At 35.5% G+C, this 25610-nt stretch overlaps 2 protein-coding genes across 2 annotated transcripts; one reads left to right on the forward strand and one right to left on the reverse strand.

The window, feature by feature from the left end:
• The first annotated feature begins 1427 nt into the window (after positions 1-1427).
• LOC114185249 (histone H3-lysine(4) N-trimethyltransferase ATX1-like) lies at positions 1428-19717 on the forward strand. The gene is made up of 25 exons (XM_028072870.2): positions 1428-2324; positions 2941-2992; positions 3084-3158; positions 3290-3512; positions 4047-4170; positions 4301-4405; positions 4907-5112; positions 11612-11701; positions 11871-11968; positions 12388-12558; positions 12985-13125; positions 13507-13554; positions 13660-13771; positions 13852-13917; positions 13998-14059; positions 14253-14309; positions 14759-14827; positions 14907-15102; positions 16203-16487; positions 16649-16710; positions 16797-16874; positions 17214-17309; positions 18433-18536; positions 18680-18822; positions 19336-19717. The coding sequence occupies exons 1-24, from the start codon at positions 1711-1713 to the stop codon at positions 18819-18821; spliced, it is 3276 nt and encodes a 1091-aa protein (XP_027928671.1). The 5' UTR covers positions 1428-1710; the 3' UTR covers position 18822; positions 19336-19717.
• A 1937-nt stretch (positions 19718-21654) lies between these two features.
• On the reverse strand, positions 21655-23262 carry LOC114183626 (dirigent protein 9-like). Its single transcript, XM_028070708.2, has 2 exons — positions 22853-23262; positions 21655-22724 (listed from the first exon to the last, which is right to left on the reverse strand). The coding sequence occupies exons 1-2, from the start codon at positions 23213-23215 to the stop codon at positions 21792-21794; spliced, it is 1296 nt and encodes a 431-aa protein (XP_027926509.1). The 5' UTR covers positions 23216-23262; the 3' UTR covers positions 21655-21791.
• Positions 23263-25610: the final 2348 nt, after the last annotated feature.

A 25610-nucleotide genomic window follows, 5' to 3' on the forward strand; every position in this document is an offset into this window, starting at 1 on the left:
GACAAAAATAATAATATAAGATAAAATTGTAAATGAAGAAATGATTAGAAAGAGTCTAGATCGTGACACGCAGACTGTCGTTAAAGAGAAAAAAATGTTTTCACCAAGGTTTAGTTGATTAGAGCATTAGAGCATCGTGTTATAAAATAAAGCTAATAATAGAGAAAAGAAATAAATGAAAAAAAAATAGAGATCAAATGATAGGAAACAACTTTTTTATGTCTTATTAACGATAAGAAAAGTCCTATTGATAGATACAAGATAGTAATCCATAAAGGATACAAATCAGATAATTAATACAAATATTTACAAGAAGAGTAATAGATAATATTTATAAAAATATCAATCATATAAATAACTATATCATATTAATGGACGACCATTGATTCATATCAAAATTAACATTAAATATAAAAATTTAAAATAATAGAACAAATAAAATATAAACATGTCATCTATCGTCATCATTTATGTGATGAAAAAGTATAGAAACGATCAAAGCCTATTTTATGTAATAAAAACAATAGAACCTTCCTTAAGCATGGATGACAAATAAACAATCATGACAATAAAAACCTACTTTGAGTAGAAAATATTAATTAAAAAAATCAAAATACCGAAACCAGCCTCACTAAATTTTTAAACGTTAGTCAGGGTACTGTATTAAAAACACGACAGTTTACAATCTCAGCATTCAAATATAAATAAAGAAAAAGTCTGATGCATTATGCAACAAACTATACATAAACAAGTCTTAACGAATATCATCTTATTTAAAAAATCTTAACCAATTTCATATTATTTATCAAAATCTTTACCAGTTTTATATCGTTGCTGTAAAAACACCAATTTTATATTATCTGAAAATATCATTCCAACACATACCTAAAATACTGGTATTCTATTTCTAATGATTTTTTTTTATCTATTTTGACGTTAGTTTTTAATAAAGGATAGTTTTTATTTTCTCAAAATTTGATTAATAACATTAACTACTTTTTCAATTAATGTTTATACTAATTAGTTATATTTATGTATATAAGTTAAGAATATAATTACTAACATGTATGTGTGTGATCTGGGTCCCGATATGAATTTCATGGACAGAGAAAAAAAAATTCCACTGACATGGTAAAGTTTCATGACATATATTAATTATCAATAACATACTAAAAAAAAAACCCATTATTTAGCCCAATTAAATCTTTAACAAATTATAAAAGTACCTTAAAATTAACTTTTATACATACATGTGAAAAATAATTTTCTCAATGAACAAATATTCACTCAAGAATTCAATTTACACAAATCGAGGAAAGAAGACTTGCAGGTGAAAATGATAGCGAAGACAGTGTGTTGTTAATGGTGTCTTGGAGGAGATTTTCAGATATAATCTTGTAGTGGTTATTATTATTGATTATTGATAATAGATTCCTTTTTCTTTAACCTTTTTATTGTTGTTGTTGTGTGCGCAACTCAAGAGCTGTGTTGTGTGCACCTCTCTCTCTTTCAATCTCACTTTGAACAAAAGGAGAGTGAGGAGTGTGAGTGTGTGTTTCCACACGGCGGGAAACAGAATTATTTGGCCAATAACCCTCTCCCTCCAAATCAAACACACACAACACACCACTTTCTAATTCTCTCTCTTTTCTCATTCTATCGCCAAAACCCTAGCCAGAGCTCTTTCTCTCCAATTTCCTACCCTTGCACATGGCACCGGCGTTCCAGGAAGCTGGAGGCGGCGACGAAGACGCCACCGTCGACGTGCACACCACGCGTGGCACGCCCATCCGCTACCTTCCCCTCGACCATCTCTACTCCGCCACGTCGCCCTGCCGCGTCACGGCAAGCGGCTCCTCCAACGTCATGTCCAAGAAGGTCAAGGCTCGAAAACTCACCACTCTCGCGGCGCATCATCATTTCGGCAACCACGACCACAAGAAGACGACGTCGTCCTCATCGTCCTCCTCCCAGCCTCCTTCTTCCAAGCCTCCCCTGCTCTTCGTCTACTCGCGCCGCCGCAAGAGGCATTCCCCTTCCACGGCGCCGTTTTACGATTCGCTGTGCAAAACCGAGGGCAAGGTCAATGCGGATGAGAATGAGGATGAGAAAAGGCTGCTGAAGAAGAGGAAAATTGGGAGCACTGAGTTGGAGAGGCTGGGCGTGGATTTGAACACTGCGATTGGAGATGCTGACGGACCTCGATTGAGGGAATGCCGAAACCAATTTGGGAATTCTGGTGCTGCTGGGAATGTTAAGTGTGGTTCCTTGGAGAATTTGCCGAAAATGTCGCCTGATTCTCGCCCTGTGAAGAAATGGGTCGGGTAATTTACTTCTTCTTACTCTGTGTTGGGTGCATTGCGAGATAAAATGTTGTTCTTTTGGAAATTGGGGATTCTTGCTTCTGCTCTGGAGTTTTCTGGGTTTTAAGTAAAAATAAAGTATCGCTGTTTGGACTTTAGAAATGCAATGTCGGTGGATTTGAGCTTTTGCTTGAATTTCAGCTTCCGCTTTTGTTGTTGGGAGGGGGAAATTTTAATTGAGTAAATGTTCCTCGAGGCCCTGCTTAGGAATTCTCTGAGTTGAGAAGGTATTGCTGGTTTAGACCTTGGTCCAAATAGATGTTCCGGGAATTTGAGCTTTTACTTGAATTTCTGCTTCGTGTTTTGTTGTGGGGAGGGGAAATCTTAATAGTTAGGCCTTATTTGCGGGAAAGAAACATGTTTCTTTCTTTTTTCTTGCTTTATTATTCATTTTCAAATGCTGTGCTTGTTTGTACTGAAGGAATTAGAGTTTCATAATGTTGTGATTTGGTTAGTATGTAGGGGGAAGTACAATGCTTAGTTCTGTGGATAAGTTGTGATGTTTTATTTTTGTGGGTTTGTGATTTCTGTATGGTAGAAGGAAGCCTTAAATGATTGTTAATTGGACTTGCTGCAGGTTGAGTTTTGATGATGCTGATCCTGAGGTGTTTGTTGGATTAAGATGCAAGGTTATGTTTTGTAACCTTTACATTGTATGTTCATTCCATTGAGTTTGTTCATGTAATCACGGTTTTTTGATGTTGACCTTGTTTTCTGCAGGTTTATTGGCCCATGGATTTGAAAGCGTACACTGGCTATGTCAGAGGTTATGATAAGGAAACTAAGATACATCATGTATGGCCCTTAATTATGTAAATTATTACTTGAATGATATGGATAGCTTTGAGTGAAAAATTTGGTGCAACTTTGATCTATGTATTTGAGCTTGTTTGAAATTTCATCCTTTCATTAATAATTGTGTGCAGGTCAAGTATGATGATGGAGATGAGGAAAATTTAATTCTTTCAAATGAAAATATTAGATTCCATGTTTCACGTGATGAGGTGAAACATTTAAATTTGAATCTTGCCAAAGTTCGTGACAACAATGTCTCTGATTATGATGTTGAAGAGATGCTTGCAATGGCTGCAAGTTTGGATGATTGTCAAGACTTTGAGCCTGGGGATATCATATGGGCTAAGCTAACAGGTCTGTGCTCAATCTTGTTTTGTTCTATTAGCAATGGTTCTGTGTGGAAAACTTTATTTAAATTGACGTCCTATCTTTTAGGATTTTACTGCACCACTTTGAATTATTATTATTGTCGCTGCGTTGATTTGGTATGCGTATTTCTTAAATGTGGTATGGTAAATCATTAATTTGTATCTGGTATCATACTGAAGTAGACCGGTATTCAATCTATCCCATGGTTCTCTAATTCAAGCAGTAAAATTGAGCTTAATATGGTAAATTATTAACTTGTATCTGGTATCTTACTGAAGGAGGCTGATATGCTGTCTATCCTCCTTCACGTTAAAACAAAGCTCAGCTTATAGAAGAAAGCAGAATATAAGAAATTTTAATCTTACCAATGTTTTACATCCTTCTTGTAAACTCTATTTTCAGGAGATCAAACTATGTCTACTTCAATTTACCTTATTTCTTTATTATTGGCATTTCTAGTTACTATTAGGGCTTGTTAATTTTTAACATTTATGCTTGTGTCTTTTTATTATTTTGCAGGCCATGCAATGTGGCCGGCTGTTGTTTTGGACGAATCACTTGCTAGCAACTGTAAGGGTTTAAAGATGAGTTTGGGAGGAAGATCAGTTCCTGTCCAATTTTTTGGCACCCATGACTTTGCAAGGTTTGATATTCTGGGAAAATTAAGGATAATGGTTTTAAATATTTACTAGGAGACTATTATTTCTATACTGTGTGATCTTTTCCTCCTTTTAAGATGTGTATCTCTGTTGTATACTCTTCCTGTTCTCTAGGGTTAGATTGCAACAGGTGAAATCATTTCTCAGTGGACTTCTTACCGATCTACACTCAAAATGCAAGAAACATAGTTTCATTGAAGGCTTAGAAGAGGCAAAAAGGTAATGTTAATCTTGTCTTTTTTTCTTTTTTATCTGTTATCATATTTGTTAAATAGAACATCAAAAGTTGTGAACCATAAAATGATTTTCCCTTATTATTGGACAAAATTAATGTTTTGCTGTTTCAGCTTCTTATAATTTATCTATTGTGATTGAGTGTCTACTATAAAATACTGCATTGAAGAATATGAAGATTTCATATTATACTGTTGAAGCAAGTTTGATAAACTTCTTTTCCTTTATAATCACCTAAAAATGGCTTGAAGTTTTCAGTTTTTTTTTTTCTTGATATGCGGTCTTAAATTCCTTGAAGTGCACTATATTATGTTTGTGCTTTAGTTGCTGAATAAGGAATTGTGCTTATACATAATTTGCTAATCAAATTAACGAGCTAAGCTTGTACTCTGTGTAATGTATTTTCTAATCTCTCTAGGCATTGGTACCTGAAGTTGAACATGGTTGCTCAAATTTGTTGATTTTGCAATTATTTTTCTCAAACAGATATTTAAATGAACAGAAGCTTCCTTTGGAGATGCTAGAGTTGCAGAAAAGATGTGCAGCTGATAATTGTAACAATGTAAGTAGAGAGGAAGGAGGATGTACAGATTCAGGCGATGATTGTTTAAATGGCGAGAGGACTTTAATGGCTCTGGAAAATGTTGAAACTTTTCCTTACGAATTAGGAGACCTCCAAATTCTAAGCCTTGGTAACTTTTCTTGATTACCATTGTTTAAATATTTATATATTTCCAAGAGTTTCTTCATGTCGAACTCTTTTTACCTGATTGAATCCTTATTTCATTAACTGTGCAATATAGTCATTTTTCCAATTTTTCTTACCGATTTCCAAGACAACCATCAAAACACAACCTTTTATGTACTCTCTTCAACTCGGTAATCTTCCTTTCGTAGGATAAATTAAGGATTTGGAAGTACTTCCTTGGATACATAAATAGCTTAGTTATTTTAGTTAGTACTGGATAGAAAAGGATGATTACGAGGAATTTGCTTTTTTCTTTACATATTAGAAGAGGCAACATCTCAAGAATGCAGTGATTCTTGTCATTATCATTTTGCATGTATAAAGTAACTAGTTGCTTGAAACAGCTATGATCTGAATGCAAATAATAAATAAAGTCCTAATTCTTATTTCAGAACATGTTTTGGGGTATAGGCTCTCTTAGATTCAGGCATTATACTATCAAATACACTGTTCCCAAAACTCTTCACTGTCAAAACTTGCAGAGGACCCTCTGCTGCAAGTCGCTAACACAGACATGAGGAGACTCTTGAACCAGCTGCAAGGCTTTTTATTTTAAAAAGATTAAGAGCAATTAGTTGCTTATTGACAAAAATATTATTTTAGTACTTGAGACTGAGACTTTAAAATATGAGTAGTGGACAACAGTACCACTCTCTTCCTCTTCTATTTATAGTGAAGCAAGCACGTACATATGAAAAGATATGAAAAGACTACTCTAAGATACTAGGCATGATTACATGCAACAGTAGATATGGCAGTAGGTAGTTTCCCACACTCAACACCCTACACATAGGGTTAATGATACAATAGGTATAGGTAATAATTCTAACACTCCCCCTCAAGCTGGAGCATACAAATCGTATGAACCAAGCTTGGAACAAATGAACTCAATCCGAGGTCCCCTTAATGACTTGGTCAACACATCTGCAAGTTGGTCATTTGACCCAACGAACTCAGTACAAATTTCCTTGGTCATCAATTTTTCTCGAACAAAGTGGCAGTCAATTTCTATGTGTTTAGTTCTCTCATGAAACACTGGATTTGATGCAATGTGGAGAGCAGCCTGGTTGTCACAATACATCTTCATGGTCTGAATTTCACAGAAGTTAAGCTCTCGAAGAAATTGCTTTACCCATATGAGTTCACACGTGAGAGACGCCATTGCCCGATATTCAGCTTCAGCGGTGGATCGAGCCACTACATTTTGCTTCTTACTTTTCCAAGAGATAACATTTCCTCCGAGGAGGACACAATATCCCGTAGTAGAGCGTCTGTCAATAGGAGAGCCTGCCCAATCAGCATCACAGTACCCAGAGATTTGAACATTTCCTTTATCTTCATATAGCAAACCTTGCCCTGGAGCCTTCTTGAGGTACCTTAAAATACGGATGATGGCATTCCAATGTCCAAGACATGGAGTCTGCATAAACTGGCTAACAATTCCAACTGCGAAAGATAGATCAGGCCTCGTAATAGTGAGATAAATTAACTTTCCAACGAGCCTCCTATATCTCTCTGGATCGGAGAATAATTCGCCTTCTACTGTTGTTAACTTCTGATTCGGGTCCATAGGACTCTCTACTGGTCTGCAGTCAATCATACCTGTTTCTTGTAATATATCAAGAGCATATTTCCTTTGAGAGATTACAACTCCATCTTTTGACTGAGCTACTTCAATGCCCAAGAAGTATTTGAGGCTTCCGAGATCCTTGGTTTGAAAATGTTTACACAAGTGCTCCTTCAGTTGAGATATTCCAGTAGTATCATTTCCTGTAATAACAATATCATCAACATATACTATTAGGTAGACACATTTCCCAGGAGAGGTATGTTTGTAAAAGACTGAGTGATCTGCCTCACTGCGCCTTAACCCAAATTTCTGAACAATGGAGCTGAATTTTCCAAACCAAGCTCGTGGTGATTGTTTGAGGCCATATAAAGATCGATGCAATTTGCATACCATACCAGACTCCCCCTGAGCAACAAACCCAGGAGGTTGCTCCATGTAAACTTCCTCCTCAAGATCACCATGAAGGAAGGCATTTTTGATATCCAATTGATGAAGAGGCCAGTGACGAATTGCTGCCATTGCAAAGAAGAGGCGAATAGTAGTCATCTTGGCCACGGGAGAGAAGGTGTCACAATAGTCAAGGCCATAAACCTGAGTGTACCCTTTTGCAACCAATCGGGCTTTGAGTCGATCAACCTGACCATCAGGGCCAACTTTAATTGCATACACCCATCGACAACCAACAGCCTTCTTACCCAAAGGGAGGGGCACGAGCTCCCAAGTATGATTGCTTTCAAGAGCCTGCATCTCTGCAATCATGGCTTGTCGCCATCCAGGATGATCAAGTGCTTCATTCACATTTTTGGGAATAACAACAGAAGACACTGAGGATAAAAGTGAACAATAGGAAGGCGATAATCGGTGATAGCTAAGAAAATTATAAATGGGATGTGGATTTCGAGAGGAACGAGTACCTTTTCTGAGAGCAATGGGCCAACCTGAATCACCTTCATCAGGAGTCATGGGATCAAGAGACGAGGGAGAAGAATCTGAAGTAGGGGATTCACCATGTTCTTGAACAACTGGACTATTCGTCGGCGTCCTGTGTTGGAGAGAGTCAATAGGTGGAGATGATGGCTCAGGAGGACTTTGGTCGAGACTTGGAGGGACAGGGACATTGGAAATATTGTATTCAACCACGGGAATAGGAAGGACCTGCTGGATGACATGGACATCTTGAACAGATGGAGAGAAGTAAGGGGTCTGTTCAAAAAATGTAACATTGGCAGACATGTAATATTTCTTGGTTTCAGGAGAGTAACATCGATACCCTTTTTGAAGTCGTGAATAGCCCAAGAAAACACATTTGAGAGAGCGAGCAGAAAGCTTGTCTAACCCGGGAGACATGTCATGAACAAAACATACACAACCAAAAACTCTAGGGGGAGTGTTAAAGAGAGGATTGTCTGGAAACAGAATGGAGAAAGGGACCTTATGATTGAGAGAGGAAGATGGCATCCGATTAATAAGAAAACCTGCAGTTAAGATGGCATCTCCCCAGTGATGGACAGGAACGTTGGCACTAAGCAAAAGGGTACGAGCAGTTTCAACTAAGTGTCGATTTTTCCTTTCTGCTATACCATTTTGTTGTGGCGTATGAGGACAAGTAGACTGGTGCAGGATACCATGGGAACTCAAAACATTAGAAAGAGCAGACGAAAAATACTCTTTGGCATTGTCACTTCTTAAGATTTTAATTACTTGACCAAATTGATTCTTGATTTCATTCAAAAAGGATGTGAAGAGGGATAATAATTCAGAACGATCTTTCATAAGATAAACCCAAGTACATCTCGAATATTCATCAATGAAAGTAACAAAATACCTAAAGCCAAAAGATGAGACACGACTAGGTCCCCAGATATCGGAATGGATGACAGAAAAACTAGAAGTACACTTTGATTGAGATCTTTTAGGAAAGGTAGATCTAACATGTTTTCCTAGTTGACATGACTCACATTCTAAAGTCTGGAGACGACTAAGTTCAGGAAACATTTTCTTTAACTTGGACAAGTGAGGGTGACCAAGCCGATCATGTAACATTTTAGGATTGGGGGCTGCAACACATGACACACGTGGACGAGATCCAAAATGGTATAATCCGCCCGCTTCATATCCTTCTCCAATCCGTCTCCCCGAGCCACGCTCCTGTATAACAAAAGATTTGTCATCGAAGGTTACAGAGCAATTCAATGTTTTGGTTAACTGACTTAAGGAAATTAAATTGAAAGGACAATTAGGGACAAAAAGGACAGATTTTAGATTTAAGGACGGAGATAAGATGGCTTGACCGACTCCCTTTGAGGATGTTTTAGAACCATTTGCGAGGGTTATAAAATGAGATTTTTCTTGGAATGAGATGGTTGAGAACAAGGAGGTATTACCAGAAATGTGATCAGAAGCACCAGAGTCAATTACCCATGAATTGTGACCTTCCATGGATTGAGAGATGCAAACAGTTGATGTACTTGGAGCTTGGGATGACTGTGCCAAGCTGTTGGATTTGAGGCGTAGGTACTCTTGATACTCGTCCTCAGTGAACTTGGAGTCAGTAGTCTCTGCCTGGGAGACATTGGCTGTTTTGGCAGGAAATCCATGTAAAGTGTAGCAGTTTTCTTGGGTATGACCCATCCTTTTACAATACGTACACTGAGGACGCCCACGACCTCCACGTCCACCTCCTCTAGTTCCACGACCTCCTCTTCCTCGGGTGGCAACCATGACAGATGGTTCCACTACAGCAAGAGTTTCGGGAGTTTGAAGAGTTGGAACACGTATCATGCGGGAGATCAAAGTTTCCATGGAAGGAACCTCATGAGAGGTCAAAAGCTGATCTCGGATATGATTAAAGTCTGGGTGTATAGCGCGGAGGATCATTACCATATAGTACTTGTCAAGCTTTTTCTTCATTTCATCTAGAGAGTCGACTTCCAAGAACATTCGGAGTTCTTCCACAGCAGCTTGAGCGTCATTCATGAATGACATCATATCATGGTTAGTCATTTTCATAGATGCCAACTTGTTCGCCGAATCATAGAGGCGTTGAATATCATTTGCATAGATATTCTGAGTTCGCTTCCAAAACGAGTGGCAAGTTTTGAAGGCCCGTAGGGACATCAAAAGTCGTGGTTCCACCGATTGCCACAATAGAGCACATAGTTGGAAATCCGCTTGTTTCCACTGTTCAGCTTTTTCAGAAGGTACGTGGCTGCCATCTTTCTCAAGGTGTTCGTGGTGTCCTTGACCGAGAAACCACATCTCGACGGCAGCGGACCAAGATAAGTAATTTTGGCCATTTAGTTTCTCGGACGTAATGCAGGGGCTTCCAGAGAATGAAATAGCACTCCCAGTTCCTCCAGTGGCCATGATAAAGAGAGGATCTCGGAAAACAGTAAAACAGTGACGAAAACAGTGAAACAGTGACGATTTTCGACTTCGAAAGGGACGATTTCCACAAGAGGTGCTACTGAACTTCACCGGAACAGAGATTTGATGGTCAAAACGGGTAGAGGAGGCTCCGACGACGGCGACGGAGGTGGCGCGACGACGAACTGGCGACGGGAAGGCGGCGCGTGAGCGGCACGCGCCTGACTGCAGCGAACAGAGAAGACGCGCGTGGAGGCGCGTGGCGACGGCGCTACCTGCGACACCGGCGGGGTTGGCTGTCGCGCGGAGAGGCGGTTCAGATCCGGTGGTTTCCGGACGGAACTGCGTCGGTGGACGGCGGCGGACGGCGACGGACGGCGGCGGACGGTGGCGGACAGCGGCGGAGGACGCAGACAGTGGCGGACAGTGTTGAGAAGTTGTTTGACAGTGTTGGGTAGTTCAGAAACGAGGTTAACCGAACTTAGACAGCCGCGGACAGCGGCGGTGACTAACGGCGATCAACCGCGGACAGCGGTGACGGACCAGCTGAGACAGAAACCAGAGCGGGATCGACCCGCTCTGATACCAACTTGAGACTGAGACTTTAAAATATGAGTAGTGGACAACAGTACCACTCTCTTCCTCTTCTATTTATAGTGAAGCAAGCACGTACATATGAAAAGATATGAAAAGACTACTCTAAGATACTAGGCATGATTACATGCAACAGTAGATATGGCAGTAGGTAGTTTCCCACACTCAACACCCTACACATAGGGTTAATGATACAATAGGTATAGGTAATAATTCTAACATTAGTGAGTTCCATATACGAGTTGCTTATAAAGTGTAGAGAGTTTCTTACGTAAGCATCTTTCTTCAATTTCTAAGCAACTCTTTTAAATTTAAGCAATATATGTATAGAAGTCACTAAAATATAATGCTTTTATTCGTGAGGAGCTATTGTAAGCAGCTTCCATTGGAGATGCTCTAAGTACCAGTTTCCAAGCAAAAGGCTTGACCTTTGATAAGTATTTTTTACCTGGATATAATTTGATTAATTGACATGCATCATTGAGACAATTTTAATCTAACAATCAATCTTGTGATGCCATGTATTTAAAATCTTTTCTTTTGTTTTCAATAGTGAGATGTTTTAGCTACTCCAATCGTGTGGCATCTTCTTGCTTATTTGTCAGTGTCCAGACTTTTATGTTGACATTGGATCAAATTTAGATTCTTTTAATATTGTTATATTCAAGGGTGAACAAGTTGTACTGTACAGTGCTGAAAAGAATTTACCTTGTTCTCTAATAATGCAATGACTGAAAGTTGGTCTTTGGATTTACTGCATGCATATTTTTTAATTTTGTATAGGCAAAGAGGGTGGCTTCTCTTTTGTGCTCTTCCCTTTTTTGGTGTTACTTCTAGATTATTGGCATTTTGGCAGTTGCCAAATGGTCAGTGCAACCAAAGGGATGTTAAGAACTTCTTTGTTTTTATTCAGGAAAAATAGTTGAAGATTCTGCATTCAGAGATGGAAGGTTTATCTGGCCTGAAGGGTACACAGCAGTGAAGAAGTTTACTTCAGTTGCTGGTGAAACATTTATTATCGCTGTTGGATGTTGAATTGTTACATTCTTTTGGTTGTTTTTTTAAAAGCTCAGTCAAACATGTCATATTCTTCAAATTTAATATCTTAATTCTTGTAGTTTTGATTTTATAGTTTTTTCACCTTCCATGATCTGCTTTTTTTTGTTGTTTAGACCCAGAAGTTTTTGCTCCTTACAAGATGGAGGTGTTGAGAGATCCAGAGTCCAAAGTTCGTCCTCTATTTAGAGTGACAGTTGATGGTGGCGAGCAGGTTGGTTTTTACTATAAGAGTTGATTTGTTTTTGCTTTATAAGAAATTATTTTGTAATGTAGACATTTGTTTCTCTGATAGTTTGATTTTAAATCATGTAATGTTTATAATTATATATTTATTTTATGGAGTAACCCCTTTAAATATATTGATTTCACCATCTCTGACATATGCCAGCCCTTTTCCTTTTAAAATTTTTGTAATTTTTTGTTTCTGATGACAGAAATTAATATCCATGGTGGCATACTGTTTGCCTGGTTAATAGCAGGATTTATATGTTTATTTGTTAGTTGTTAAATTACTTAACGAAATTCCCCAACTTGTTGACTTAGTTTCTCCTGGTTAATAGCAGGATTTATATGATAATTTCTAATGCCAATGTCTTGTGTTAATCATGTTATGATGAATGCTTGCTGCAGTTCAGCGGTAATACTCCATCTGCTTGTTGGAGCGAGATATTCAAAAAGATAAAAAAAATGGAAAAGAATGCTTCTGAAGGTAGTCTTGCTAAAGGTGGGGTAGAAAAGGGCTACTTATCTGGGTCTGATATGTTTGGTTTCTCCAATCCTAAGGTGCTTAAACTTATACAGGTATGTTCTTTAATTATAAGTTAGTTCTTCTGTTTTTGATCTGCAGTATAAAGTTGATGGTTTGGAAACTAATAGAATTATCCTGAAAATATTATAATTTATTGAACGTAAGACATAGTAAGCTGTAAAGTGTTTTTGTTTATGATATAGCTGAATGGTGTTATCAATTCATATAGTGGGATAGAACATGGTTGTTGCTGTACCAAGTTGACAATTTTGCATGCATTGCGCAATCTTGTCATGCGCTTCCCTTCTCTCTAATATTCTTTTTTATTGGCTGCATATGATTATTGCTAAGCTTCATCTCTCTCATTATGCTTTATTCAAGTTCTTGAGCCAACCAAGCGATTTTGCTAGAGTACATGTACTTTTCAAGTTGTGTACCTGATGCTTTCTTTTTACTGAAAGAAGTGTTGTTATTTTCAGGGATTGTCTAAATCCAAAATCTCTTCAAGGAAATCTTGCAAGTTAGGTTCCCAAAGACATAATAACTTGCCTCTTGGTTATAGACAAGTTCATATTAACTGGTTTGACCTCGATAAGTGCAACGTGTGCCACATGGATGAGGTAGAGTTTCGTTTTCCTTTTCAATTCTCTAGAACTCCTGCCTGTTGTTTTAGACACTTGGATGCTCTTTCAGTTGCAATTTTTTGTCTCTTATTTCTCCCTTCACCTGTGGTTTAAATCCATTTTAAGGAAATAGAAATGTTATTTCCTTGCAATGTGTGCCACATGGACGAGGTAGGGTTTTTGTTTTCCTCTTCAATCCTTTAGAGCTCCTGCTTGTGTTTTTTATGATTGCATGCTCTTTTGTTCAATTAGTATTTCTCCTTTCTCCAAGATTTGAATTCATTCTGACAAAGTAGAAATGTTATTACCTATGCTGTTTGTTTGTATATAATTTTACCTCATGTTTTGCTTGCTCAATGGGAGTTATTTATCTTGTAGGAGTATGAGAACAATCTATTTCTGCAGTGTGACAAATGCAGAATGATGGTATGGCTTCTGTAACTTTTTTATTCAATGCTTGAATGTATCATTAGAGCTGTACTATTCCATCCATTTATTGTATTTGAACCAAAAATTACGATGTTCATTTAGGTCCATGCTAGATGTTATGGAGAACTAGAACCTGTTAACGGGGTGCTATGGTTATGCAACTTATGTCGTTCCGGAGCTCCACCTCCACCTTGCTGCTTGTGTCCACTCATAGGTATGCTGGAATCTTTTAATATATACACTGAATTAAAAGTAGAACTGTATGTCTTTGGTATCTAATGGATTTTGTTCTAGGTGGTGCAATGAAGCCTACTACAGATGGCCGGTGGGCTCATTTGGCTTGTGCCATGTGGATACCTGGTTTGTTTGTGTATGACTTTATTTACTCTTTTTTACTCCTTAATTTGGATATGTTTTCTAACTGTTGACATTTTTACCAGAAACTTGTTTAGCTGATGTCAAGAGAATGGAGCCTATTGATGGTTTGAGTAGAATTAGTAAGGTAGGTTTCCATTGCTAATTATTCTAATTTCTTTCTATTTTCCCTTGTTTAGCTTTTGTCTTGAAGTTCTTGGCTACAAACATCTTAGTTTTTCTTTTTTACCAAATTGCTCGTGTAAATGATTTTATCATTCAGTGTTATAACTACAGACTGCATTTCTATTTGCTTTCCTTTTAATTCTGTATCTGAACAGGACCGCTGGAAGTTGCTATGCAGCATATGTGGTGTATCTTATGGTGCCTGCATCCAAGTAAGTCGTCTGATTTTTAAAATAAAGAGTAGTTTAAGCTAGAATTTTCTTGGTGAATAGGTAGGATACTCTTGATAACAAGATTAACAAATCTGTTTCCTAATCCACATCAAATGATCAATTAGAACCCTTATACCTAAAGTAACAATAAAACATGTATGAATTTCAGTGTTAATTTTTGAAATTATTGTGTTGGGGAGTATAATAGGTTTGAACTCTAGTAGCTACCACAAATATATAAAAATGGTCAAGATTACAAGTACAATTATTCTTGAACATCAATTATAGGGGTCAATATTAGCTTGTCTTACTCTCACTTGATATACACTCTACGTGTGTTTATGCATGTATATTCAGCTTCTTAACTAGCATTTGTTTACAGTAAGAGATTTCTGTTTTTGTTTTTTAAATTTTGAGTGCATTCTTTTTTTCTAATCTTAATTCTGCAGTGTTCAAATAGTTCTTGTCGAGTAGCATATCATCCACTCTGTGCACGTGCTGCTGGTCTCTGTGTTGAGGTATTTATCTCCCAACTTGATACATTTATTATTCAAAAATATGTCATTGCCCATTTATTTATTTTTATTATATTTACAGCTTGAAAATGAGGATAGGCTCTATCTACTCTCTGTTGATGATGATGAAGATCAGTGCATACGCTTACTTTCTTTCTGCAAGAGACATAGGCAGCCGTCCAATGAACATTCTGTTGCTGATGATCGTATAGTTCGAGTAGCTGGTCTATGTTCAGACTATGAACCACCGCCCAATCCATCTGGTTGTGCTAGAAGTGGTATGATTTTTGACACTTGTCTTACTAAAACAAATTGACTCTTTCAAATGATTCGCTAGCTTAACCTCTAGCAACCAAGAAAAAAAAATAGAAATTATGTTTGGTGATCTTTAATTAATTAGCTGTTGCCTTGTTACTTAGTTATTTTACATAAATACTTGTTCATGATCATCATTTTGGAGTATACAATCTTTAGCTCAGTTTCACTTATTTCCAATTTAACATAAACTGAGGTCATATCACTTACTTTGATTCATACTGGCCTAGTGGCAGGCATACTCAAATCACGTTGCTTAAAATTGGTTTTCTTTGATTTAATTGGGTCTACAATTGACTGTTTATTAAACAGTTTTTGGATCCATCTGGAAAGGGAAATAGTTGTGTGCTAGGGCAGCGTGGCATAGTAGCCAATCTGATGTGTAAAATGCCCTAGGGCAGTGTTTTTTTTAAAGATCAATTCCAAGTCACCCATTTATTGAGTTTGGCAAAATCGGCTGATGAATACATGCAATCTCATAGGTTGCACTACACTCATAGGTACATCTGGAAGTAGTTCCCCACACACTTTAGACTTAATAATCACTCTAACATAAAATTTAATAATTATTCTAACACATCATCTAAGAATTGAGGCTAAGGGTGATTTTGTAAATATTCTTCTAAGCACAAAATTGTGAGGTTCAAAACTAATGTTAAAGTGGATAATACCTTGTATGCAATGATCTCAACAATGCTAATGGATCAGAGGTTGGAACATTGACCCTAAGAGAAGGGCCTAAGTCACACACAGGCTGAAAGACCCTCTAGCCCATTATTTTCGATTTGGAGGATGTTATGATATGTCAAAACAGTTTCACATCTCTTAGGAATCAAAATTAACTACAATTTCAAAACGCTCGCCACCCTTAATCTATCTAGTCATCTTCTTAATTCAAAACTGTGTTTGAGCCACTGAAAACAGCAAAGTGATACTGTCTTGGATTGGGTTATGGGTATGCACAACGAGTCACCTTTTTCCACTTGATGAGTTTTACATTTTAGCTCTGTTACAATATTTTAAAGATAATTTATTAAATAATGTTTGTCCTTATTCTTGGCAGAGCCATATGATTACTTTGGCAGGAGAGGTCGAAAAGAACCTGAAGCACTTGCGGCTGCATCGTTGAAACGGTTGTTCGTGGAGAATCAGCCTTACTTAGTAGGTGGATACTGCCAGCATGGATCATTAAATGACCCAGAGCCTTCTGGCAGAGGAGTCTGCTCTAAATTTTTTTGTAGCCAACAAAGGCTAAGAACATCTCTGATTGACGCATCAAACAACATACTTTCTATCTCTGAAAAATATGAGTACATGAGGGAAACCTTTCGGAAGAGGCTCGCATTTGGTAGGAATAGTTCTGTCAATATATACTTTTGAAAATAGTCGGGGAAAGGGGAATTGTCTACTCTTTTGCATAGTTCACTATATCTTATCAGGGTTGTGATTTGAGATTTAACTATGGAGTGACCCTGATTTACATTAAATTAAATGTTTGATTTTTTCAAGGGAAATCAAGAATTCATGGATTTGGCATCTTTGCAAAGCATCCACATAAAGGTGGAGACATGGTAAGGAGAATATTTTCCATTTGCATTCTATTGTTATAGCATTTATACATTTAAGGGTGGTGGACAACTTAACTTTATTTATTCAGGTGATTGAATACACTGGTGAACTTGTTAGACCACCAATAGCAGACCGAAGAGAACACTTTATATACAATTCATTGGTGGTAAGTATTCTGAATTATCGAATGAGCTTGTATGGAAGGGAACACAAGTTTAGTACATCAATTTCAAGCACTTTATATGCTATCCTTTAATAGCTTATATTAATATTATTTTGAAGCTAATAAATGCTTCTGATGAAAGGGAACATACTTTTGATAGCTCGAAAATCTTCAACTAAAATAGACAGTGGATCATAGAACCTTTGACTGTCAACATGAGCAAGAATGTTTCAACTATTGCACCTTCTGCTACAAACAATATACTATCAGTCTGCACCTTCTGGATAGTTATGTAGGTTCTTACAAAGGATTTAGTAAGCCGTGTTTCTTTCCCTTATGCAGGGTGCTGGAACATATATGTTTCGGATCGACGATGAACGAGTCATTGATGCTACTAGAGCAGGAAGCATTGCTCATTTAATAAACCACTCTTGTGCAGTATGTTCTTTCTAATTTAATTTTATATTTTTCATGATTTCATGTGTTGCTTGTTAATCTTTGCCATTCTAATACGCCTTCTTATTTTGATGTATGAAATTCACTTATTGTACCCTTTTTATATTACTATTTGAAGACTGGATCCTGCAGGAGTTTCTAATTTTTAGTATGGGGGTTTGTATGCTTGAGATACTTAAGATATGTGTATTCTAATGACATATTTGTAGCATTGTGAAATGACTTTTGATATTGTGGTTTGCATTGATTGTGGAACAGTTTGATAAGACCTTCAAAGGCTTTAACCTACATAGTTTCTCTTTTACATGAAAGTATATTGTTGCTTTGGTTAATACTGGTATATAGTTGTTAGTTGTGTGCTATAAAACCGTTTTCTCAGTTTTCTCGCTACCAAATGGTGTTGTTTGGTGCTGTTTTGTGGGGACAATATTGGAATCATGTCTCCATTTCTGAAACCTACTCCAAACTTGCTTGCATTGACCATTCAGCTGGGAACTGCAGCCCAACTCACTGATGAAGATCCAATTTTCTCTCTAGATTTCTGACACCAGACATTACTTTCCAGTTATTCCCTCTCAAGATTTGCATTGTTGTTGTTGATCCCTGACTTTTACAATGTTATTTTACCCTCTGTTCTTTATCCTCTCAGTTTGGAAATGTTTATTTTTGGTTCTGTGCTCTCCTGTTTTTCTGAGTTCCACCCTTTAATTTTTTTATTCCAATTGGGTATTGATCTTCGCAAGCATAAACTTTAATGGCTTCATCCATCCTTTATGAATATCCTTACTTTTATGTTTTTTTCTCAGCATATATACACGTGTAGCGTAAATGATGCAATGTGTACCTTGACTTAAAAATATCATTACTTTTATGTTTTTTTCTCAGCATATATACACGTCTAGTGTAAATGATGTAATGTGTACCTTGACTTAAAAATACCAGTGATCTTGCTACCTGATATAGCTGCTTCGCACCACTATATGGAATTGACTACTATGCTGTTGGCATTAGTTTGGAAATACTGCGTTTCAACTTGTTTATTTACTGAAGAACTCATGCAACTTTATTTTGATTGCTTACCTGTATAATTTTTGTTTGTATGCAGCCAAATTGCTATTCAAGAGTAATCAGTGTTAATGGCGATGAGCATATTATAATATTTGCAAAGAGGGACATTAAACAGTGGGAAGAGCTTACATATGATTATAGGTTTCCCTCTTCTCTAACTGAGTACTTTTAGGCACACACAAAAAAAAAAAAAATACAAAACTTGTTCTTTTGTTGGGATTAATTGTGTGTGTACCATTACATTTAGCAAATATTGCGCTGATTTTCTTTTATTCATTTGACAGATTTTTCTCAATTGATGAACGGCTTGCTTGTTACTGTGGCTTCCCAAAGTGCCGAGGTATAGTGAACGATACGGAAGCAGAAGAGCGAGTTGCTACCCTTTATGCACCTCGAAGGGAATTAATAGATTGGAGAGGAGAATGAGGTAAGACAGTGATATTTCTTGTCTTTGAAGTTTTGTCAATATTGAACTTCAAAGTTAATAGCTGTAATTTACCTGGTTGGTAGTAGTACCACGTGACCCTTGTAACCCTCTGGTTATTTTACAACAACCATCTGGCAGTTTTTTTACTTTTCATCATTTTTAGTTTATCTTTTTACGTTTTTGAATTCGCTCTTCTCATTATCAGTTTATGTTTTTTTTTATTATTTAATTTACGTCTCTCTTGTAATCATTGTAAATTCTCACCGACCTTGTGTTTTTGTCTCACTACCATTTTTTGTTTTTCCTTTTTTTTTTATCCTAGTTTAGGTCTGAATTATTTTTTTCTCTGGCAGAGGTTTCTCTGATTAGAACATTTTCATTTTGTTTCAACCTCACATTTAATTGAATTTGGTAATTAGATCTGTTTTATTTTTGAATTAACTATTTGCTACTTTTGCTATTCATCATTCTGCCCTATTTTTCTCCTTTATTGATTCTGTTTTATTTTTGCAGATTTTTAACTCTAATGTTATGCATGTGAGGTCCTTCTGAAGATGAATTGTTTGTCCAACGTCCGTGGATTCTACCATTTCCTTGAAAGGACAGTGTTGTACATAGCACATCTGATTCTTCTTATTGTTTCATCATAACCCCGGCTGAGTTCACTGAGCGGTTTATGTTGGCTCAAAGAGGTTTTCATTGGAGTTCTGGTTATAATGATTGGAAAGATGTACCAGAGTTTTTACAAATGTTGCATTTGAAATTCATTGCCACAATTACGGCTGTTTAACTTCAACCAACTTGCTGAGATATTGTAACTTGTCATTGGATAGGTACAGTTGTAATTACAACAAACCTTCATAAAAATGAAAAGAAATTGAGATTTCAAATGGAAGTACTTGCTGATTGTGTCGGTTGCATCGGGAATTTAGGTATGACAAAATCTGTATATATAATTAGTTTGAGTAGTCATGATAGAAATTAGTATTATGCAAACTAAATACAAAATAAAAAATTTGTATTTATAAGAAGCTTAATACATGATTGGACAATAAACTGGGACTAAATAGTACCAAAGTGCTTAATGTATGTTGTTTATTTATTATTCTTTGTCATATAAGAAAATTCTGAATTTGGAATTTCTTGATTGACCTTGAGTTTATAAAATAAGCTGAATACATATATATTTTTAGCTTATACTATATGTATTCATGTGCTTTTAGAAATTGTTTATTATAAATGAGACCTGAACTTTAATTGGTGATAGTTAGGTTATATACAAGGTTAATTCACTACTCGTCATGATAAACTTTTTTTATTTATTTTGTAATGTTAAACTCAGTTTCTATTGATGCTGTGATGGCATTTTACACCATCTAGATTTGTTAATTGAAGAGTGGAAGATTGATTCAGTAGATATTGTTCACGGGCACTTATGTGCTTGAAAGTTCAAGATGGATTTATAAAAAAATCTTCAAGAGAGGTATGTATTCCTGGAATTGATCTTGATTTGAGAAATTTTAAATTCTAAAGGAGTGCTGATTTATGACATCTTGTTGACAATACTTTTTTGCAATTAAGCTTCTTGTCAACCAAGTGATTTAATCGCTATATGTTGGAATTTAAAATTCCTGTCATTTATAAAACCAGTCTGACATTTTTTTAATAGTACTAGGTATTTGTTATTTTCCTTGTGGTAATGTCTTCTATGCTTATTATTTCTTGTTCCCTATGAGAGGAATTCTATCACATGTCTATTATCAATTCTTCCATAAATATTTACAAATAGTAAAATTAGAAGGAAAATAAAGTGAAATTTTATATAAACTTGAATTAACTTATTTTTATAATATATAAAGTCTGTTTGCATAAATTGTTTTCTCAAAGTACTTTTAAAAAAATAATAAAAATAATTTTTTTTATAATTAAAATAAACTTATGCATAAACTTAAGATTATATTTTGGAGAAACTAATAATAGAAAATTCTATAAATTAGTTTACTGACAGATCTATTTTATTTAATTTTTATAGTTAACTAAATGTATCTTTTTTTTTTCTCTACAAATATTTGTGTAGAGGTTTACTGAAACATTCCCACAACTATTTGTAAGCACCTTATAATCTATAAATAATTCTAAGTCGTAATTGTTCATTATCTATTATGTACTGTTCTATTGTGCTGTTTGACATTTCTGCTATGATAAGGTGGCAAATTCTTCTAATGGTGAACTTTTTATTTATTTATTTTTTAAAAACTCCTTTTAAGGTCATTTGGTTCGGGTTCCTAATTTTCATTGTACTCTTTTTTCTATAAGTCTCATGACAGCTTAATTTTCTCTCCTCTCTTTAATGAGCATTAAGTTAACACAAGTCACAAGTCCCTCTCCAAAGTTCAGTGAACATAAATTCAAGTTTGATTACTAATATATCTCCTAATAATAATTCATTTGTTGACAATAACTTTTTATGCATTTAATTCGTTCACGAAAGATGCTCGTAGATGTATAAAGAATGACGTGACTTGATTATCTAAAATGAGTTCAGTGTACCAATTATTTCCAAACGGAAGTTTACTCTAAGACTGATAATTTTGCATGCAACTGTTGTATGACATAATATTTGGCTTTGGTAATCTTGCCACTATGCACTATTTTGTACTTCATCATAATATTAAGTTTCCTATAATAGGAGAACAATAAACTTGAGGTGAACCTTCTACCTAATGATAATCTTACTCAATTATCAACATCAGAAAAATAGATAATTTTTCTATTTCCTGTATAAAAGTTAAAATACTTAATGATCTATTAGTAAAGTAAGATGTGATGGTATAAGAAAAAAAGGGAGCAGAATGAGGTATATTTCAAACTTAAGCAAGCATTAAAGAGAGACATTTCCAATTTGAACAAACCATACACAATTTCAAACTTAACTCCAAATATGAAAGCAATTCAGTTGCAGATAATTTCTACTCAGTGAGATAGACATTGAAATGCAGGATGGTGTCCACTCCATCGGTGGTGTGCTGGTCCTCCTTCAGAAGGGTCTCAAGTGAAGCATAGCCTTTTGCATTCTCATATTTCCCAGTTCCACCAATCACTGCTATCTCAGATTCTGTTGAAGCTGTTCTATGAATCCCAAAGAGACTTATACTATCCTCTAATCCTTCATGATGTTGATCATGTTCGCCACCATGCACCATAATGGTCAGCAAAATGGTTTGGCTAGTGCCATCCAATGAACTTGCCAAGTAGAATCCTTGTGCCCTTCCAATCACAGCAGAATCTAGCTCATGCCCTTCTGTTAACTGATCATCAATCACTGTCACCGATCCAAACATGAGCTTCTGGATGGTGAATCCTGCAGGGAGGTTACCTGCTGAGACAAATGGCTGGTTGTCGCCGCCAGTTACAGTGTTGCTGGTGCCACTGTTCTTAAACACAGTGGAGGATTGTGCTCCACTGAGGCCAACAAGGTTTGGGAGGTTGTTATTGGTGATGATGCCATTGAGCTTAGGGTTGACCAAGGGGATTCCTCCAGTAATTGGGAAGAGGTTGTTGTTGAGCTTGGAAAATGGTAGGCCAGTGACATCAGTGTTTGCCACAATTCCTGCCACCACTCTTGCTGATGGACGTGACCCCCCAAGAATGTCATGCATGAAAAAAGAGAAGGATGACTCTTTTGCCACAGGATTTGGTGTCACAGGTGTTGCATTAGGGATAGCTGGCAACACTTCTGGTGTAGGAGTTGGCACCGGAGGAATGTCCTCTGGTGGAGCTTCTGTTTCCGGAACTGGAGGGTCGGCATTGTCATCTTCATCTCCAGATTCTTCAGCAGCAACAGGACTGATGCTGGTGGCTGCAGGAGTTTGGCCACTTGGCAAAGTGGTGGCAGGAACTACCTGTTATGATGGGTGGATACCATTATACTTCAATATACAAAAAATATTTCTGAAATATTTACCTATGAATAAAAATTGATAAAAACAACTTCTGAAATAAATAAAAGTATTTGAGCTTTATAGCCTACCAGTGGTGTGGTTGTGGCTGCAGGTGTTTGGTTAATCGGCAAAGTGGTGGCAGGACCTGCCTGTTGTGAAGTGGTAACTGGACCTGTTATGAAGGAAGGATTGACAGTTCCAGATGCTGCTAAGTTACCTATGGCTTGGGGTTGGGCTTCTACTTCATCTAGGATCCTTGCAGAGTTGGCAATTAGAAAGGTTGTGGTTAGAAACAAAAGCCAGAGGGTGATTTGGCAAGTGTTACCATTGTGTTCAACATTCGCCATTTTACACTCAAAAAACTTGTACTGGTGGAGGGTGTGTTTCACTGGGATTTGAGAGGAAGATTTGTTATTGATGAAAATGATTCGGACTGTTATATATACACACATGTACAAGAAGAGGGTATGTATTTAATCTTAAAGTGGAACAGATAGAATATAATGTGGAAAGAAAAGCTATAATGGAGTGGTTGAATATTGGTCTGTAATGGGGTGTTTTAGTTAAAACAACTCCTCATCAATTAGTATAGGTATATGTTGCTAACAAAACTGCATGATTAAAATCACACTGCTTTATTATCTCTTAAACAAATGGATGATAGCTTAAAGTTACATATACAAAATTTAATGATCAAGATTTCAGAATCTGTTTTTGTTCTGAAACTTACCATTGACAGGGGATACCATTATATTCAACTTTGATTCATGAATTGAGAAAACTGATATCGGATTAATGAAGTTTTCATCTGTAAATAAAAAAAAAAAAAAAAAAGTGGGAAGGAAGACGAGGAATATTGCAAGTCAACAAGTACTCCTCTGAAATAAAAAAGAAAAGTTGTACAAGAAAATGTAATTTGATTTTTTAATAAGATATATCGTTGATTTCTAGGTTTTATTCATTACCTCTATTATAATATAATAATACCTTATTGATGTATATATATTAATTACAATGGTGTGTATAATTAGATATACAATATACGTGAACATGTAAAGTACTTATAATGTTATAGCTATATAAACTGAAATAAGATCATTATTACTACAAAATTATTAGAGTAAATTTCCTATTATTTTTGTTTGTGTTATGTATGGTCCATTAAATATAAAATAAAAATATGTTTTGTAACTAGAAGTTAAATGTTTTCCTTGTGTTATACTTTATTGTATATCAAATACATCCTAAAATTGATTTTAATTTGGTCTAACAGTACAGAATTCAGTATAGATAGATAGAAACATGCTTCATTACAATCCCTGCCATAGGTGGATCAATGTCTGTGCCAGAAATTCCCCTGTTTTTCTTTAGCACCAAATAAGCAATTGGTAGTGTTGGTGTTGCCTAGTTTTCACTTTCAAATAAAGTGGATGCCATACAAATGCAATTTCAAACATCTACAATATCATACATCTTCCTTCTTATTACTTAACATCTCCTTTTGAATATCTCAAATCAACAAACATGCATGATGTGTTTCTTCATTAACAAAAAGCAATTACCTACGATCCAAATTCGTAGATAAAAGTCAAAATGTATGGATAATTATTATTTACTTACAGATTGGTTACAACAAAATATTCATAGATAAATCCCTCTTAAATAAAAGTTACCTAGGAATATATTACTTACAAAATTTATATACAAGTAACAAGTATTTGAATCACAAAGAAACAAGTAATTAGCATTACAATTTCCGCTTTCTTCTTCAATTTTTATTTACAGAGTGCTATATTTATCCTCTAAATCTGATTAATCTGAAAGCATAATGGATTCAACCTAATCACACACAGATGCAACTCATAGATGGACCCCAATTTTTATTGTAAATTTGGTTTCTTACTTTCATCTTATGTCTCCATTTTTTTAAATATCTATAGTTTTGATCCAATCTTTAGCATTTGTATACACATATATTTTTATTGACATTTTAATTAATTATGTTAATTTTTATAATACTTTAAATGAAGATATTTAATTCTAAATGCACGAAGTTAAAAATTAAATCAAAATCAAGAATTTTTGAAATATAAAATAAAAAATCAATCAAACTAATCTAATAAATATAAAAAAACAACAAAATTACAATAAAAGTCTTTAGACCATCTTGTTTACGACTTTGCTTCTTTCCTTTTGCACTTTTTCTCCTCATTTTTCCTTTCCAAAACCAAGCATGATAGTATTAGAAACTTTGAAGGCGATGTGGTTCAATAATCGTCCATGGATTTTGTCTTAATTGGCCTCCTCTATTACTAAAAAACTCATATTTTTTATTAATTTTGTTTTAATTTTTTTTTATAAGAAATATTTATAAATTTTGTTAAGAAAAATAATTTGCAAGAAATTGTTACCAATTTTTTTGAAAAATATTTTGTATAAAACATTTTTTATAAGAAATACTTACAAATTTTATAATTTTGTAAAAATATTACTCACGAAAAAATTATTTGTCAATTAAATTTTTTAAAAAGAATGACAAAAAAATCTTTTTTTGCAAATTCTTTTAATACATTTAAAAAAAAATTTGATGTACTATGAGAATTTTTTATAGTACTTTTTGCCTAATTAATATTTCATGATTTACTTGGTGACTAAACTTACGGGATTTTTATATATTGTTATCAGTAAAATAATATAACATAAGTGTTTATCTTCATGGTGCATGAAAAAATCTATGCTTAACACTATTCATAACACACACACACACACATATATATATATATATATATATATATATATATATATATATATATATATATATATATATGAAGCTATCCCAATGAATTA

This window comes from Vigna unguiculata, chromosome 5 (assembly GCF_037176805.1).
Source record: "Vigna unguiculata cultivar grain cowpea cultivar isolate G323 ecotype 2 chromosome 5, ASM3717680v1, whole genome shotgun sequence".
NCBI lineage: Eukaryota > Viridiplantae > Streptophyta > Magnoliopsida > Fabales > Fabaceae > Vigna > Vigna unguiculata.